Genomic DNA, 17,558 nt, shown 5'->3' on the forward strand with positions numbered 1-17,558 from the left:
CGGGACCCGCTAGTAACACCCGTGACGGGAAGAGGCGCCACCCGCTGTTGTATGATCGCTCCACTGCCCACAGTCATAAATTACAAAGGTAAAGTGTCAAACGCCGAACAGGGCATAAATACGCCGAAGGAATCGCCGGTGCAACCCCCAAAACACGTGCCAGCCGCTAGTCGGATGCTGACCGCAGTAGCAAACAGCAAACTGTCAACAACACGGAAACCTGCTCTGCTTACTCTTCAACCTTTTCTCACTCATCCCAGATTTGTGCAGGACCACCTATTATTCCTTTTCCCATCCCCTAATCCTTCCAGTTGCGCGCCTTCATCAGCACTGCAAATGGCTGTGTCTCCCGTTGCCCAGAACAAGGCTGAGGGCCTTGGCCTTTACGCGCGGTTCGCTTTTGCCGGTGCCGTCTGCTGCTCGGTGACTCACGGTGCCTTCACTCCGGTCGATGTGTACGTCGTTCCATCTCCAGTATCTCATCTTCATCACTTACTAACACCCCCCACTCCTACAGCGTCAAGACCCGGATCCAGCTCGACCCCGCAACCTACAACCGTGGTATGATTGGTGGCTTCCGGCAGGTGATCCAGAACGAGGGCGCGGGAGCTCTCTTGACCGGTTTCGGCCCAACCTTTGCCGGGTACTTCATGCAGGGCGCCTTCAAATTTGGAGGTTACGAGTTCTTCAAGCAGCAATCCATCAACGTCATCGGTCTGGACAAGGCCCGCCAGAACCGCATCGCGGTCTACTCGGTCTCCGCCGCCTGCGCCGAGTTCTTCGCCTCGATCGCTCTCTGCCCGCTCGAGGCTACGCGTATCCGTCTTGTCTCCGAGCCTGGCTTCGCCACTGGTCTGTTCAGCGGGTTCGGCAAGATCCTCAAGAACGAGGGCGTCGGTGCCTTCTATCGTGGTTTCGGTCCGATTCTCCTGAAGCAGTACGTTGGGCCAATCGAGAGACTGCGCGAGTAACAGCAATCACTGACACGATATAGGGTCCCCTACACCGTGACGAAGTTCGTGGCCTTTGAGAAGGTTTCCGAGGCTGTCTTCGCTCGTCTGGACAAGTCCAAGCTGTCCAACGGCGCCCAGACCGGCGTCAACCTGGGATCGGGTCTCATTGCCGGGTTCGCGGCGGCCATCATCTCCCAGCCCGCCGATACGATGCTGTCCAAGATCAACAAGACCAAGGGTCTCCCCGGCGAGAGCACCGTCTCCCGTCTCGTCAAGATCGCGGGCGAGCTCGGCATTCGTGGTTCCTTCGCCGGCCTGCCCACTCGTCTGTTCATGATCGGTGGTCTCACGGCCGGCCAGTTCGCCATCTACGGTGACATTAAGAAGGCTCTTGGTAAGTCTAGTTACCCTTCCTGGTGGATCACGGACGCTGACTCTGGACGCTTAGGTGCGACGAATGGTGTGGAGATCGCCAAGTAAGAGGCTGCTGTAAATATGCACATTTGGTATGTTCTAGACGGGGGGGAAGATGGTTGCGGTATAGAGATAGATGTAGCCAGACCTATTGTATTTACTGCACTACCCTTGAGCCAGGTACGGATCCTGCAAGCCTACTCGAGGATTATGTAAAACCACAGGCTGGTATATACGATTTTCACGCCGTGGCAGGCATGATCATCCTTTGAGTCCCCGCATAAGTGCATGTATAATAGCGTGGACGATGTGGACAAACAGGCGCATAGAGAGGTCTAACGAGAGAGTGAGAAACCCTGCTGCAGTCCAGTACATCTTGACCCCAACTACGACCAGCAGACCCTAGACATAGTAACCCCCCCCCCCCCCCCCCCCCCCCCCCCTCGCCCGCACCTTGACGGCAAATTTTGCCATAATCGAAAGCTAACATGGTTGGTGCAAGGCATGGCGCATGCCCCCCAGGACCGCGCCATCCCGCCACCCTTTGACTACCCCCGAGCGCCTCACAACCCCACGAGCTTGTTCCCCTGAGACAACCGATAGCAGCATATCCCCCGCTAATTCCTCGCCAACATCTTCGGCCCGCGCGCACACGCCACCCATCCCGACGCAGGGACATGGACCGGGCGCGCCCATGGTTTTTCGACCCCACAGCCCCGCAGCAGTCCCGCGCCATGGTTCTGAAGATCAGCGCGCCTTGGATCGGGTGTGGAGGCTGGGGCAGGATGAGGAGGAGATAGACTGTAGGCCGTGGGTGACGGTCCGGGGGATATATAAGTTTTAGGGTTGAGCTTGAAGGCGCAGGCATCGGTCGGCTTGGGGAGTCGTTGGACTTGTCGAAGAGATGATGGTGATGATGATGGTATCATCCCATTGATCGCGAAGTCTACGAGGATCGACTGCTATCTTGCAAAGCTCAAGGGAGGATACAAAGGTCTTTCCGGTTCAACGAATGGAGCAGTTGTGCTACGGTATCGGACGGTAGAGTGGATTATTGCTTCCTGAGAGATAAGGCCATAAACATGCCCCGCCGTCCCATTCAGATCCGCCCGGGAATTGCCGCGTTGCTCCACCCGCTCCACACAGAATGATGGTTTGTATTGTGGAGGCGAATGACTGCTCTGGGATATGGAGCATGGATGGAGATAGGCCTCACCATGGTGCGTATTTACAAGGCCCGATGAGTGGTGAATGAGAACCAGGGTCAAGAATCCGAGCCTGGGCTCCGACCACAGCTCAAGTGAATAGACGGCAGTTCGACTCAATCAACATAGCGCCTGAGCCGGAGCGGCAGGCGCCAACATCCACTTGCATGATGCCTTCCTGAGGCGCTTTGATCTGCCAACAAGGACTTGAACCAGTACACCACTGTGGAATGATTGCAGGGAAGGGGCGCTCGGGCCCAGTACAAAACATACTTTCGCCAGCTGAAGAATACTTCGCAATCCTCTTCTCATTATCCGTTGTTCCTTCTCACCTCCAGTCATCCGTCGCAGATGCCGACTTTGGGACAAGAAGACCTGCAACTATGGCATAGCTGAAAGAGTTTCAGACGGAGAGCGATTTTCTCGAGGGGAAGATAGTGTTTACTCTTTGTAACGGCTTTGCAGGATGGACGCCGCTAATGATTCCCACGGATCTCAAGGACTCACGGCGCTGGACAGAGAGGTGGGCTCCGACGAGTTCATTGTTGCGTTCGCCCCAATCCGACCGATCGCAGCCGGCGGGTTCCTTGCGGTGACATATCTCCGGAGCCGTGAGAGCACGGGGGATATTGATTATCTCCGTGACCTGGAATTCGCTGGGGACCAGCACATTCAAGTGCCCCTGCAAAAGGCCATTCGGTCCGTTGCGCGCCAGAAGGGCTTCACCAACAAATGGATCAACGAGGACATGGCCATTTTCGTCACCAAGAAGGCCCGGCAGACTCTCTTCGAAGAAGCCGAGAAACAGAATATCGTGCTTTTCAGCGGGGAAAACCTCGAGGTTCTGGCCGCTCCCCTGGAGTGGGCACTGGAGCGGAAGCTGAGGAGAATCCATGCCGCGGACCGGGGCAGAAAGGCGGAATGCGACATGGAGGACGCACTGGCGCTTCTCAAGGCGCTGAAGCTACGCAACAAAGGCCCGCTTGACCAAGAGTCAGTCCGCAGGATGAACATGAACGGATTCGATGTCCTCCCGAGCTATGAGACCATGCAACGGGTCTCGCGCGAGTACCAGCAGAAATACAATGAGGATATCTTCAAATGATGTCGGGCAGGACTACGCGGAGCTGGGTGGAGACATCGGGGAGACCCGGGGGGCAGGATCTCGAAGCGTGTTGGGCTAGATTGTGTAGAGCCAGCCCGTGTTGGTGATGATATTACGCCGGGCAAAAGTGGGACTTAAGCCGTTCTCCTCGAGCACTAGGTTTCCATCCGTATCCAGCTTTTCTGGCGGCACAGACCGTCTGAGTAGATCCTTGTCGATCGGAGCTACCTCCCTCGCCCACTCCGGCAACTCTTCCGCAACGTATGGGGGCCACGGATCCTCGTCCGTTTCACGGTACACGTGTTCACCACTCCTCCGTAGCCCCAGACTAAGCCGCCAGTTGATGGCTCGGTGGAGTTCCTCGACGATACATGCGATTACGGCGTACCGCAGCGGGTCAGGATCCTTCGGATCTGGGATGTGTTGGAGCTTCCAGCCTGATCGATAGAAGAAGTATTCCGTCTCGTAGCCCATCAAAGTGTACTTGTCGGCGAGAAAAAGAGCGTAAAGCCGGTAGATCGAGCGCGGTGGCGTGTCACGCATGCGCCAGATGGGGATGGCTCTGAGGTTATGTAGATCCCCAAAGAGATGCTGAATGATCCCAGTCCCGCTCTGGTCATCTTGGATGAGGGCTCCGAGGGAGAATGGGCACCGGGAACATCGAAGTACCAGGATGGGTAGGGAATGAACATGCGTAGGAGCGTCAGCAAAGGGTGTTTGTTCTGTTGCTTGAGCCGCTGGAGACTAGCGCGTAACTCCAGCGGAGACTCCAAGTGGCGAAGCCACCACCGGAACCATCTCCAGAGAGAGATCTTGGGTCTGAGGCGACGAGGTGGTGGCATCTGGTGGTCACGGCTCCGCAATTATTGAGGGAGGTTGTGGGGAGGAGAAGACAGGCAGATGGAATAATGTGTTGATGTGGTGGTGGTGGTATGTTTGCTCGGTTTGCTTCCTCTACGCTGCTTATCATGTTTGCCATGTTTGGACTGTTAGACGGTTTATGCTATTTGCATGTGTCATACTATCGCTTCGGCCCGCGGCCATCTCCCCCATGCCATGTTCCCAAAAGCATCATTTACCCATTTCCAAATTTCCCATTTCCTACTTTATTATCGACACTACATACTGAAGACGCCTTTGTACCGTTTCAGACATATTCTCAAGAAATGTCTTTACTTCGCTTGCCAAATGACGTGCTTTTTATGATTGCCGACCTGCTGACTGCTAGAGAAGTGGTTGTGCTCATGGAAAGTGATCCCCTCTATCACTTCCTCAACGGCTACCTACTCGCCAGATACGTCAGGACGCGGGGCCGCCAAGGTGCGATCAATAGTGCAGCCGCGCACGGCGCGGACGAGGTGGTGCAACGTCTTCTGGACTCCGGGGTGGATGTGAGCTGGAAAACACCATACTGGTCTTGTACCAGCCCGGACCCCGATGCGCCATATCACCGGCAGATGACACCAGAGGTCCGGCAGACGTTCAAGCTGCATCCCATCCTCTTTGCGGCGAGCAACGGCCGGACCAGCATTGTGGCGAAGCTCTTAGAGCACGGCGCCGACATCAATACCAAAGACCCGGGAGGCAACAGCCCGCTCCACCTCGCCGCCTATCATGGTCACCTCGAGACCGTTCGCATGCTGGTCGAGCGCGGCGCCAATTTGCTGGCCGTCAATGCCTCGGGGGGACGCGCAATGGGCCTTACGGCGCATCGGCGCTTCGACGAGATCGGCGACTTCCTGGACGACGCTCTCCAGCGCAAGTATCCGTCGATGCATCGGGTCCGTCAAAGGGAAATGCACCAACTGCTGTGGTACGCCGCTCGGGAAGACGACTTTGATCGCGTGCGGGATCTCCTTGCACGAGGCGCCGAGATCGACTATCAAAAGCCCCTAAATGACTCCACGGCCCTGGTAGCCGCGACAGCCTGCGGGTCTCCGGAGATGGCCCAGCTTCTGCTGGAACACGGGGCAAGTCCGAATACTTCGCTATCTCCCAGGCCAGGACCTCCTCGACAGGGTATTCCGAACCTTACACTGGGCCCATTGGGGTGCGCTCTCGAGCGCGAGCAAAGTTACCGCTTTATTGAACTACTCATCGAACACGGGCTGACGATGGCGATGCAAGCTTCCCACCTGGAGAGAGCGTTGGTTCTTGGGAAGTTGGCTGAGTTTCGCTTGCTCGTCGACACGGGGGCGGACATTGTGGCGGATCCACGGATCATCAGGCGCCTATATCGGGAGGCCGTTACTCAGCAGCACTGGGATATTGTCGATATGCTATCTCGCATGAGTGACAAGGTCTTGGAACCTGGCGAAGAGTTTATCGGAAGTTTTACCTTGACAACAAATGACAGGCGTTACCCGCAATCCTCCGCATGATCGGTCCGGTTCAAGTCGGCTTTCTGGCTGGCGTTACCATTCGTGTACGGCTGTCACCTCAGCAGCGAATAGGGGCGTTCTTGTCCGCAGATACAGAAGCCAGAGCATCGAGCCTCCACGACCTACGTAACGGTCGGATTACAGCTTAAGGAATGTGCTGCCATTTCACCGTGCGCGATATACTGCTCAGAATAGTTTGTCGTCACGGCCCTTTACTCCAAGACTCCGAAACAAGGAGTCAAGCATGGTGAATCAGTTTGGCCACCATGATTTGACGAAAATCAATCAAGCCCAGGTGGATTGGTGGAAGCGTCCAATGTAGGGCGAGAGAGTCGACAGTCACGTGACGATCAGTATATGAGCTGCAGGATCATACAGTACCCGTGCACACAACCCCAGTATGAACGCTCAACCATCTCCAAACCCGGAGGAGCTTGGGGGAACCTTCTACATACTCTTATTCTGCTGTTCCCTTTGGTAAATGAATCCACCGCCAACCTCGGGTGACAACGAGATAAGCACGTATCCACCGGCATGTCGTGGGTCACGTGGCCGATACTGGACATCACAACTACATATATCGGCGAGAGAGAGCAATTATGAACTTAAATCTACTTCTGTCTATACTGGGTGACTGGAATGCTTGACTGAAGGCTGTACGACTATCAGTGCTCGGGACCCCCGTGCATGAGCCATTGCATCACTATGCATGCCAAGAGTACCCAGTTCGCCGAATCATTGACGTGTTGAATTATCTGACTGAATCTGCCACTACCCAGATCGTGAAAAAACACGAGGAGGAGGAAAAGGAGGATCAAGATGAGCATCACTAGTATCCCATCAGGGTCCACATTCATGGAAGACAATTCTCTCGGGCACGTTACTGTGCCCTGATTGGATAGACTTTCTGCAGCCATAAATCCCCCCTCATCCTCCCGCCTCCTTTTGCCCACCAATCAATCCTATCAGAGTACCCGCGCGAACAGGAATGATAATGCCACGCCAGGGTATTTGCCAACCAGGTACTCAGGAGCGCCATCTCGCCTGCATGCATGCATACATTGATATTGCCACCCTGCACTAAATATCAATAGTCAGTTTTTGCTTCTTTCCTCGTGCAGTTCAGATGACTTCATAACCAGCTAAGTTCGCGGAGGCATACCTCGCCAGGCTTTAGTGTCTTACACCGTCGCTAAAAGGTTTGCGCTGCCTTGTATAACCCTGACCTGAACCAGTTTTCATCCAGCAATTCCGCATCTTGTGGAACAAGAGATCCAGACGCGGTCAAATAAGACTATCCTCATCCTCTTAAGGTTCAAAGGCTTCGTGCATCACAGAAGTACGGCTAAGATAGCGGGAGCATCTCCCGCTCGGTCTTGGTGTCTTACACACTCGGTCAAAGGTTTGCATTGCCTTGAGTGATCCCGAGCGGAACCATTTCACACCGAGCGAGGTCAGTTCTGGTGGAACGAGTGATCAAAACGCATTTAAGCAAGCGCATTCTCATGCGCATCGACCCAGACGCTTCGTGCAGAACTCGAATACAGAACAATGGCTCGACTACTTTATCAGGCGGCGTGCTGCCTCGCGGCTCTAAGCCCTTTGGCATGGGCCTGGTCTTCCGTGGAGACAAACCAACCCCAATTACCAAGTCGCACCAACCTGGACACAGCGCAAGTGCAGGCCGCACTCAGTCCGCTGCTCTGTTCCACATCCAGCGTGTTTGGGCCTGACAGCCCGCTGTGGCCGAACGCAACGTCACGGTACCAGGCGTACGAACCCCCGAAGATCAAGGTGGTCGTACGCGTAGGGTGCGAGGAGGATGTCGCCACCGTTGTACGTCTTGATACCTCCTCTCGCGTTCTCATATTGCTTAGGAAGCGTGCAAACAACAAATGCACGGCTAACGCGAATATATCAGGTTCGATATGCCAATGAGAACGACTTGCCTTTCTTCACGGTCAACCGCGCTCACAGCATGACAACTACCCCGGGCCAATTCTACGGTCTGGAGATTGACATGCAACTGCTGACTGGAATCGACATCAATCCGGATGGCGGATCCGCTCGCTTTCAGGGCGGGACGTTTGCCCAGGAGGTGATAGACGTGCTGTGGGAACAGGGTTATGTAGCAAGTCAGTCACCCCCCTATCCTACTTTGCATCGGACAAACTGAACGGCTGACAAATCTCCCAAGCCACCGGAAGCTGCGGCTGCGTCGGAATGGTCGGTCTCGGTCTGGGCGGGGGCCACGGCCGTCTGCAGGGCCGGCACGGGATGGTCAGCGACAACTACCTCAGCTTGAACGTGGTTCTTGCGAACGGGACCGCGATCACAGTGTCCGACACCTCGCACCCAGACCTCTTCTGGGGCATGAAAGGCGCGGGCCACAACTTCGGCGTGGTCACCAGCTTCGAACTGCGTATCTTCCCCCGCCAGGAGGAGACCTGGTACTACCGGAACTATGTCTTTTCGCAGACGCAGCTCGAGCCGTTGTTCGAAGAATTGAATCGGCTGCAGGGCAATGGCACGCAGCCGGTCGACATCGCGTGGCAATACACGATGTATCAGCTGGACCCTACGGTCAGCGCGACGGAGGTAGCACCCGCCCTTCCCACCATCCTCATCACCGTTTCAACCTGAAGTATATTAACCCCGTGCAAGGCAATCATCCTCTGGTCCTTCGCCTACTCAGGCCCCGAAGCCGCGGCGCAGCCCTACCTGGCCCCCTTCGACGCGCTGCACCCTCTCCGCGTCGACGACGGCAACGTCCCGTATACCGAGATCCCGAACGCCCAGAAGACCGGCGTGAACGACTCGATCTGTGCGCACGGCCTCGCGCACATGGTCTCAACCGCGGGCCTGCAAGTGTACAACGTGACCGCACAGCGGGCGATCTATGATGTTTTCAGCGAGATGCTGCGCTCCATTCCCGCGTTCAATGCCTCCGTCGTGCTCATGGAGGGCTACTCCCTCCAGGGCGTGTTGGCCGTCGACCCCGCCTCGTCGGCGTATCCCTTCCGCGACGACTATCTGCTCATGTATGTATTTCCCGCCCCTTATAAGGCTCAAAGTGTGGGAGCTATACTCTATCAGGCAAGTATGCCAGGTCGCTAATATGAGCCTTTGCGCAGGTGGGCCGCTGTCACCCACGTACCCGATGATGCGTTGGATGATATCGCGATCGAGTGGGCGGGTCGCATCCGCGACCTGTGGAATGAGGGACAGCCCACCCGGCGCCCGACGACGTACGTCAACTATGCCTTTGGGACGGAGTCGCTGGACTCGATGTATGGGTATGAGCGGTGGCGGTTGGAGAGGCTGCGCGCCTTGAAGCGGGAGTACGATCCGGACAATCGGTTCGCGTATTTCAATCCGATTCCTGTTTAGAAGGTCTGCAATTGGTCTGAAGGTGTACAGTCGTGATTGAATGGTAGGGTGCGTGCATGTCCAGGTGTAACTGTTACATAACTTGGGGTTGCATTGTCGGTTTCGTCGCATGGTACCTTGGTTGAGGACTCCTCCGGGGGCTGAGAGAGGGTCTTTCTGTATTGTTTGACTGCGACGCCTCGCAGATCGAACATGATCCCTTCCAGGCTGTGCGACATGGTATCATGGGATGGTAGGGCAAGAACAATCCGATTCGTTCAAAACAGCACTGAATGGCGGTTCGGCCATCATTATGCGCAGTTCCGATTCAGTCCCTGAATCAGCCCTAACAGCGAACCTATTGATCCCATTGATTGCGCGTATGTGATCCTATTTCTCTATAAGGAATTGTAGGGCTCCCAGCCCTGACAGAGATACTACTATCTTTTGCGACCTCTGATCTAGAGCGTGGGCCAGCTCGATTATGCTGGCTGTCAACTGGCATTGCGGGGTGTTACTGCATGTCCTGGTCTAGGCTTACCATCCCGCGGGCACGACGGCAAAGCTCAGAAGAAGAAGAATTGGCGATAAGATCACGAGACAAGGAGACAAAAAGCGTAGGACAAGACCAGAAAAGGGACAAGATGCAAGCAGATAAGAGAGCTGGAGCCACCCAAACAGGCGGGAAACAATCTCGTTCCAGGCATTGGGGCCACAGCACCAGCGTGTGTCCTGCCAAAGCCCTAAAGAAGTCAACTAGTTACCAGTTAGTTAGTGAGCACTACGTCAACACTTGTCACCCGTGGGCCTTATTGGCGGCTTTAACAAGGAACTGCCATTGTCCAGCGATAAGAGCAAAACTGAAGACGAGGGTGGCTGGCTTGAGAACGCGACGCTAGCCATTATCAACCCCACTCCAGGTGGAGCTCTCAACATCGGATGAAGCCCAGACTGGGCAAGGTTGATGTCGATCGTCGATCGGATCTCCCCACAGGCCCCCATCACGAACGAGATCAGCAGCCGAGCTGAGCTGAGCTGGGGCGGATCCCCATTTTCGGGACCTTCAGCTGAAAAGGAAAAACAGGGAATCGGACTTGCCGTGGCTGCCTGTGGGGACCTTTCGTGCAGCGGGGGTATATGATGTGCCGATTATCCCGGCAGTGGGATTGCATTCTTGATATCTGGGCGTGTGGCTTGCTGTTCGTACTCAGGCAACAGTTGACATTCACCATCTTACTCAGACAATAGACAGCATGGCGCGAGATACTGAACTCCTTTCTTTGTCCAGTTTCGGCGAAGACCTCATTGCGAGCGGGGCCTTCTCCTCCCTGCAATCCCTCGACGTCTTCTCCACCGCCACAGTCCGCAACGAAAAGCGCAGCAACCTCGTAACCACCCCAGATGTATCGCCTCCGGCAACCCCAGCCCCGCGATTTCTCCCTCTATCGGGCTGGACCACGATGTCCCGATCGCTGTCAGCGGCGCCCCCGGAGATCCCGGCTTCGCCCGCCAACGAGCTGATCATCGGCGGCGCAGTCGTCCAGAACGTCGCCCTCGTGGTCGGGGAGTCGGTCTCGAGCGATCCGGCGCCCGAACACAAGGACCACGATCTGTACAGCGACGTCAAGGTCATGCCGGTCCCGGTCTCCGGGGTGCAGCGAGGCGGGGGTTCGCTTCTGGTCGCCTCGATCGGCAAAACAGCCGCACAGCCCATGCTGCTGCTGCCGGCGGAGAATGATGCTGAAATCGCGTTCCCCGAGACGGCGACGCCGGTCGCGCTGCCTGAGGTCAAGAAAGAGATGGCTGCCGCCAAGGGGGAGGTCGGCGCCGCTGCGGTCGATTCTTACGTTCTCAGCGGTGATATCAAGGATTTCTTCGGCATCAAGGGGCTGAAGGCGAAGCTGTACTCTTTCCGAAGCGAGGATGGCAAGAAGAAAGATGACGAGAAGAAGACGAAAGCGGGTGAGAAGGACGGCGCCGAGAATGAGGCGAAGAAGGAGGCCCGGCCGGACAAAAAGCCTCCGGTCGGATCGAAAGATGCTGAATCAAAGCCCAAGAAAGAGAAGACGGAAGATTCCCAGTCCAAGGACAAGAAGTATGGACAGGCAAAAGACAAGGGTGACAAGAAGGATGAGCCGATCCAAGAAAAGGTCAAACTCCAGGATATGGATTCCCCGCTCGGCATCCTCTTCCCCGAGATCGAGCAGTCGACAATCCAGAAGCTTCCGCTCAAGAACCTAGAGTTTACCTATAGCAACAAGGAGAAAGATAGCCTTTTCCCGGTCGGATTGCGACTCGAGGGTGACCTGGAGTTTCAGGATGGCTTGCAATTCGTCTCGGACGGGCTCAAGAATGTCTTCGGCTCCGACAAGGGAACAACCCTGCCTTCCAAGCTGCGGGTCAGTGCGTTGATTGCCAAGGAGCGAGACTGGAGCAAGAAGCCCAAGATCGAGGGTTTGGTCTTGCAGGCCTATGCTGATATGACGTTGCCGAAGTGGGATTTCCTGGAGTTCAAGACGGTGGGCATCGAGTTGTCAGCGAGGAAGGAGAAGAAGAAAAAGGATGATAAGAAGGAAGGTGGCAAGGGAAAGAAGGGTGAGAAGGGCGATGAGGGCGATAAGAGCGAGCAGACTAAGCAGCAGGGAAACGACAAAGATAAGAATAAAAAGGGGAAGGTGCAGGATGCCCAGCCTGCAGAAGGCGAGTCTGCATCTTCGGAAGTAGCCGCCGTGGTGAATGTGCTCGAAGATGACTCCAGCCCTAGAAACCCCGAGGAAGTCCCCGAGTCAAAGGAAACGGAACCCAAAGCGCTCGACGAGAAGGTACGCAAGGCGTGATTTACTTACAACTCCCCCGAATTTGCTAATGTTGCACACAGGACAAATCGTCTGAGGACAAGAACAAGAAAGACAAGGAGAAAGAATGGAAACTGGGAGTCGGCTTATTTGGCAAACTCAACATCACCAAATTGCCCAAATCGAAGGGAACTCTGGAGGCAAGATACTGGATCCGGGGAGGTGACTGGAAGCAGAAGGAGAAAGAAGAGAAAGACAGTAAAGGGAATAAGAAAGATGACAAGAAAGATGACAAGAAAGATGAGAAGAAGGACGGTAAGGATACAGACAAGAAGACTGACCAGACAGTGAAAGAAAAAGAAGACAAGAAAGATGATAAAGCTGCCGAAGGTAAGGGAAAAGCAGACAAACCCGACTCTGATCACACAGACAAGAAGGACGAGAAGGCCGTGAAAAGCAAGGAGGAAAAAGACGAGCAAGGTGGTGGAAGCAAGTATGAACGTAAGTCCACCTGACCCAGGCAGGGTCGAGGATCGAACTTACGTGGTTGGCAGTGGTCATTGATGTCGGCAAGTGGGATAACTTCTGCGGTGTCGCAAACCTCAGTGTAAGAATCCCGGCGATTCAGAGAACATGAACTCCCATGGTAACTTGATCACCCATCAACAGATGAAGAAAGCGGAATTGCGCGCCTTCTTCAAACCAGGAGATTTCAGGAAGACCTGCACGCTGACTGTGTCTGGCTCTCTCGAATTTCCTCAGGGTAGCCTCGAGAAGGAGGAGAAGGAGGACAAGGAAAAGGAAAAGGCAAACGCAGAAACGGCCGAGAAAGACATTGAAGAGCACGCCAAAGTTGCTTCAAACACGAAGCCGAAGCCGTCGGCCGCGGGTAGAGGCCAAGACAAGGAAAAGGAGTCAAAGGGCGAAGACAAGAAAAATGGTGGCGACAAGAAAGGCGATGCAGACAAGGAGAAGCCGAAGAATGCCACCTTGGAGATCAAAGGCCAATTGTCCAGGAGTAAGTCCATCTATGGTTCTTGGCTGCAGCAGAGCTCTACTAATCCCCACACAGAAGATTATCATTTCGACGCCAAGGTGGGCAACTTGAAGCTCGAATCAATCTTGAAGATTTACGCCCATATCCACGGAGTCGAACCCAAGACTGAGGGCATTAAGGACCACAATTTAACCTTCGAGGAGCTGCACCTCAATATTGGTCGGAGGCTGAAGAAGAAAGAAGCAGATGAGAAGGAGAAGGAGAAGGAGAAGAAGGAGAAGGAGAAGAAGGATGAGAAGAAGGATGAGAAGGAGGGTGATGAGGATAGAGAAAAGAAGACGCTCGAAGACGGCGAGAAAGCACCGACTGAAGAGAAGGACTCTGCAAACGAGAAGATTACGGGTGAACCGAGCGTAAATGACGAGGCCAAGGAAGGAGATTCTGCCGCAGTGACTGAAACCAAAGCAGCAACCAAGGCTGACGAGAAGAGTGCTGCCATGAAGGAAGAGGGGGAGGAGGATACACAATGGTGCTTTGAGCTTTCCGGGAAAGTGAGCTTCAACGACGTCAAAAGCGTGCACGGTTTGATTCAATATGACAGCACCGGCTTGACCATCGAGGGTGGGGTGGAGGATTACAAAGTGAAGGACGCTGATATCACGATCAAGGAGGCCCGGATTGATATCTTTATCGGAGCAAAGCCCAAAACCGACAAAAAACTAAGTGTGAACGGCAAAAAGGGCTCCTCGATCGACGCTGACGCCGGTGGTAGCGAGTCAGCCGTTGTGAAATCTTCCCAAGAAGACAGCTCAATGGCAAAGGACCTTGTCAAGAAAGATACCGGCAAAGACAAGGAGGTTCTCCTCAACCGGGCCAGCAAGTTCTCCATCAGAGGCAAGGTCACCTTCAGTGGAGTGACTGTGGCAGTCGCCTTTCTTACGCAGCGTAAAGAGACAAATAAGAAGTCGAAGCAGGCTTCTGAACGCGAGTGGATGATCTATGGTCTGGCTGATACGGACCTCTGTCTGGCAGAGCTTTGTGACACGCTTGCAGGCACCCCCATTGGAAACCTCAGGTTGCGGAATGTCGCCGTGATTGCCGCATCTGGCGAGATCAAGTCAGTAAAAGAGCTGAACACCCTGAAGTATCCCGTCCGAAAAGGTAGGTCAGCGATCGCTATTCACTTTCTAGGCCCTTCCCTAGTGACACAGAAGCCCTAACCCGGGTGTAGGAATCTCGCTATGCGCGACTATACCACCCCTTGATGAGCTCAACATCCTTGCTAAGGAGAAGGTGGATGGATTAGTCCTATGCGCTACCATTCAGCGGAAATTGGAGCTCAAGATCTGCTTGCCTTCGTCAATGGATGTAGGTCGTTCTCCCCTTAGGTTGTAACACAATATTGACGCATATTTGCCGTCAGATCCACTTTTCCCGAACCGTGAAGCTGGGCGATATCGGCGTCGGGATTGAGATCAGCACGAATCCCAGCTTGTCGCTCGATGGCGTTTTGACTATTCTGATGGAATCGGGTCAGGATCCATTAGTCCTCGAAGGAATGGTCCGAGCAGGGGCCCTGCATGCCTCCGCCTATGTGTAAGTTGGCTGGACTGAGGGTATATGCACAATGCTGACAATTCCTCCAGTGCGACTAAGCAGCCCTGGGTGAACCCGTTCAACATCAGCAAGGAGGTCACAATCGCAGACTTTCGGGTCGAGATACTGATCGAATATGCCAAATTCCTGGAAGTCGGTCCCTCGTAAGTTTGCAATGTGCTTCTTGGCCACAGACCTATTGAGTCGGGGTTACTGACACGCGAAACCAGGAAAATGGGCCTCGGCGGGCAGCTCGAAGTCGGAGATTTCGAGGCCGGGGCAGCCATGGTGATCAGCCACTTTCCCGATGATCAGCTCATCTCGGTCAACATCTCCGAAGTCGACCTCATCAAAATCGTGCAGGTCGCCGGCAAGGTGGCCAATATCCCAGAATTGGAGACGATCACAGGGGGTGAGGAACTGTTCGTGTTCACGGATGCCAAGCTGTACGTCTCCACGGGGGCTACCATTGGCAAGAAGGAGTACCCGCGAGGCATCTCCGGCGGCGGGAAACTGACGGCATTCGGCAAGAAGGCCGAGTTCGAGCTGAGCATTGGTGCTGCAGGACTAGATTTCAAGGGCGCGATCGACAACTTCAGCTTGGGTCCGCTCGTGGTCTCGTCGGCCAGTGGTGAACCCCGGGCGAGCATGGTGGTGCTCATGACCAAAGAGCAGCAGATTGTCAAGGTAGATGGCATGGTGACCTGCTTCGGCATTGGGCTGGTCACCCTCGTGGACATTCAGCTGGGCACGGAGACCCCTTCGTTCAACGCCTACATTGCCGTACAGTTTACCAAGGCGTTTACCATCAGTCTGCAGGCCACAGCGGCGGACTTTAGCAGTGTCCGTGATCTGGCTCACCAGGGACTCTACTTCCAGGCCGAGATCCAGGGCGATCTATTTGATATGATCTGTGAGAGTATCAAGAATATGATCAAAACTGTTGAGAAACTGGGCACGGATGGCATTGAGTCCGTGCAAAACCTCATTGGGGCCAAGATCGGTGAGAAGCAGGCTGAGATGGATCAACTGGCAAAGGAGCTGGAGGATGCACGGATAAGGCTCAAGGCAACCCGTAGCCAGCGTCAAGTGGAGATTGAGAAGGAGGAAAAGAAGCGAAAAGAGGCAGAGAAGGAGATTGCACGATTGAGAGAGAATCTGGCTACCGCCAAGAAGAACAAGTCTGAAGTCGAAGCAGAGCTGAAACAGAAGGTTAAGCGGGCAGAACTGGACAAAGAGGCACTCATTCAACGGAAGAGAAAGGAGTACAACGACAAACTAGAAGCAGCCAAGGAGGAGGAGGCTCGGAATCGCAAGGAGCTTGAGAGACTGAAGAAGGAGCAAGCAAACAGGTATGGACTAGACTTTCTCAAGCGGGCAGAGCTGGCCAAAGGCGCCTGGTATGAGAAGATGGCGGCCGAGAAGGCCTCTTGGGCACAGGTTGAAGCGGTGTATTGGGAGAAATGCAAGGCGAATTGGTATGCAACCCTGTCACACTGCCGCTGAAGAGATCAAGAGCTAACTTCAGTAGGCTCACTATTGCCTATTGGGTACGTTTGCATGAAATGAGGAAGGCCTGGGCAGGCGATACAGAAAGGAAGCTAATTCTTGATTACAATAGGCCGGGGCACTGGAGGCAGAGAAGGCACGCCACGAACTCGTCAAGGCAGCCACCGCCGTTTACCATGAAACAGCCAAGGGATTCGATGCCACAATCAACTCTGATGCATTTCAGGGTCTTGTTACCGGGATAGAGAAAGCAGCTGAAGCAGCAGAGAACGCTGCGAAGGGTATCGATAACCTTATCAAAGGTGGAGGATTCGACGGATTCGTGAGGGCATTTGTGGACACCGAGGATAGAAAGATCCAAGCAGCGATCAACAATCTTCATGCAATGCAAAGTGAGAACAGCAAGTATCAGCAGGCGATTCAGGATGCACAAGCCATCCTCGACAAGAAAGGACCCAACCTGGAAGCCGAGATTCGCGCCGCAGATGAGACAATCACCCGCATCCAGGAAGACGCAGAGCTCGCAAAGCTGCAGCGGGAGTACGATTACCGGCTCAAGGTTCATGAGGAGGTCCACAATGCCATCAAGCAGATGGACGCGGGCCTAGAGGCCCTCAAAAAGGACTGGCAGAATGGCATGCAGAAGCTCCAGGACTTTGTGAACGAGATTCAAAAAAAGATTTCCTCTGTCTTCCACATCGAGAAGATCGTGGTTGGTGTTCACACTCATGCTCTGGTCAACAATGAGCCGCTTGTGTTCAAATTCTATGGTACGGTGGCTAATAGGAGATTTGAGGTCGAGGCGGAGTGGTCGCCAAAGATAGCCATCGGCGACCTCTACAAGAAGGTAACCAACGAGATCTTGAAGATTTGCTAATTGGGTGTGTAGCTCTCAGAGGCTGACTCTGCACATGAAGGGTTGACTTCTGCGCCTTTTTCATAGTCCTCGATGAGTCTTTTTGAATAACATCAGACGTGATAGCTAGAACTTTACTAGATCAAGCTATCTGGATTGTGTCTCGCAGTGTAGCAATGAGATCTTTTACACGAATCTGAAATACCTATGTATAAAGCCAATGCAAGAAAGGAAGTTGACACCTTATGGTTGGTGACTGATACTAGGCAGACTCAGCACATTTCATGTAGCTGTACCCTGAACATAGTTTTGCCCCCCCCCCCCCCCTTCCTCCGCGTGAAAGGTCCTCTTTTGGGGAAACAGGGGTAACAAATATTG

At 54.3% G+C, this 17,558-nt stretch overlaps 5 protein-coding genes across 5 annotated transcripts; 4 read left to right on the top strand and 1 right to left on the bottom strand.

Annotated features, from left to right (window-relative positions):
• Window positions 1–113: 113 nt before the first annotated feature.
• On the top strand, window positions 114–1,748 carry BO72DRAFT_448003 (putative mitochondrial phosphate carrier protein (Ptp)). Its single transcript, XM_040944691.1, has 4 exons — window positions 114–455; window positions 518–937; window positions 995–1,347; window positions 1,402–1,748. Exons 1-4 carry the CDS (start codon window positions 337–339, stop codon window positions 1,431–1,433), a joined length of 924 nt encoding a protein of 307 aa, XP_040801247.1. The 5' UTR covers window positions 114–336; the 3' UTR covers window positions 1,434–1,748.
• A 1,193-nt stretch (window positions 1,749–2,941) lies between these two features.
• Window positions 2,942–3,715, top strand: BO72DRAFT_107781 (uncharacterized protein). The gene has a single exon (XM_040938921.1). The coding sequence runs from the start codon at window positions 3,039–3,041 to the stop codon at window positions 3,675–3,677; it is 639 nt and encodes a 212-aa protein (XP_040801248.1). The 5' UTR covers window positions 2,942–3,038; the 3' UTR covers window positions 3,678–3,715.
• A 37-nt stretch (window positions 3,716–3,752) lies between these two features.
• Window positions 3,753–4,519, bottom strand: BO72DRAFT_468539 (uncharacterized protein; the record flags this gene model as incomplete). The annotated part of the gene is made up of 2 exons (XM_040946905.1): window positions 3,753–4,289; window positions 4,337–4,519. The coding sequence occupies 2 exons, from the start codon at window positions 4,517–4,519 to the stop codon at window positions 3,753–3,755; spliced, it is 720 nt and encodes a 239-aa protein (XP_040801249.1).
• A 2,773-nt stretch (window positions 4,520–7,292) lies between these two features.
• On the top strand, window positions 7,293–9,698 carry BO72DRAFT_107793 (FAD-binding oxidoreductase). Its single transcript, XM_040938922.1, has 5 exons — window positions 7,293–7,894; window positions 7,980–8,193; window positions 8,256–8,656; window positions 8,723–9,099; window positions 9,193–9,698. Exons 1-5 carry the CDS (start codon window positions 7,610–7,612, stop codon window positions 9,446–9,448), a joined length of 1,533 nt encoding a protein of 510 aa, XP_040801250.1. The 5' UTR covers window positions 7,293–7,609; the 3' UTR covers window positions 9,449–9,698.
• A 968-nt stretch (window positions 9,699–10,666) lies between these two features.
• Window positions 10,667–17,223, top strand: BO72DRAFT_486049 (uncharacterized protein). Its single transcript, XM_040947925.1, has 11 exons — window positions 10,667–12,249; window positions 12,306–12,723; window positions 12,777–12,829; window positions 12,892–13,240; window positions 13,295–14,380; window positions 14,451–14,587; window positions 14,643–14,815; window positions 14,866–14,979; window positions 15,046–16,293; window positions 16,347–16,365; window positions 16,437–17,223. The coding sequence occupies exons 1-11, from the start codon at window positions 10,681–10,683 to the stop codon at window positions 17,199–17,201; spliced, it is 5,931 nt and encodes a 1,976-aa protein (XP_040801251.1). The 5' UTR covers window positions 10,667–10,680; the 3' UTR covers window positions 17,202–17,223.
• Window positions 17,224–17,558: the final 335 nt, after the last annotated feature.

The sequence above is a fragment of the Aspergillus fijiensis genome (assembly GCF_003184825.1).
Source record: "Aspergillus fijiensis CBS 313.89 unplaced genomic scaffold BO72scaffold_23, whole genome shotgun sequence".
In the NCBI taxonomy this organism is placed as follows: Eukaryota; Fungi; Ascomycota; class Eurotiomycetes; order Eurotiales; family Aspergillaceae; genus Aspergillus; species Aspergillus fijiensis.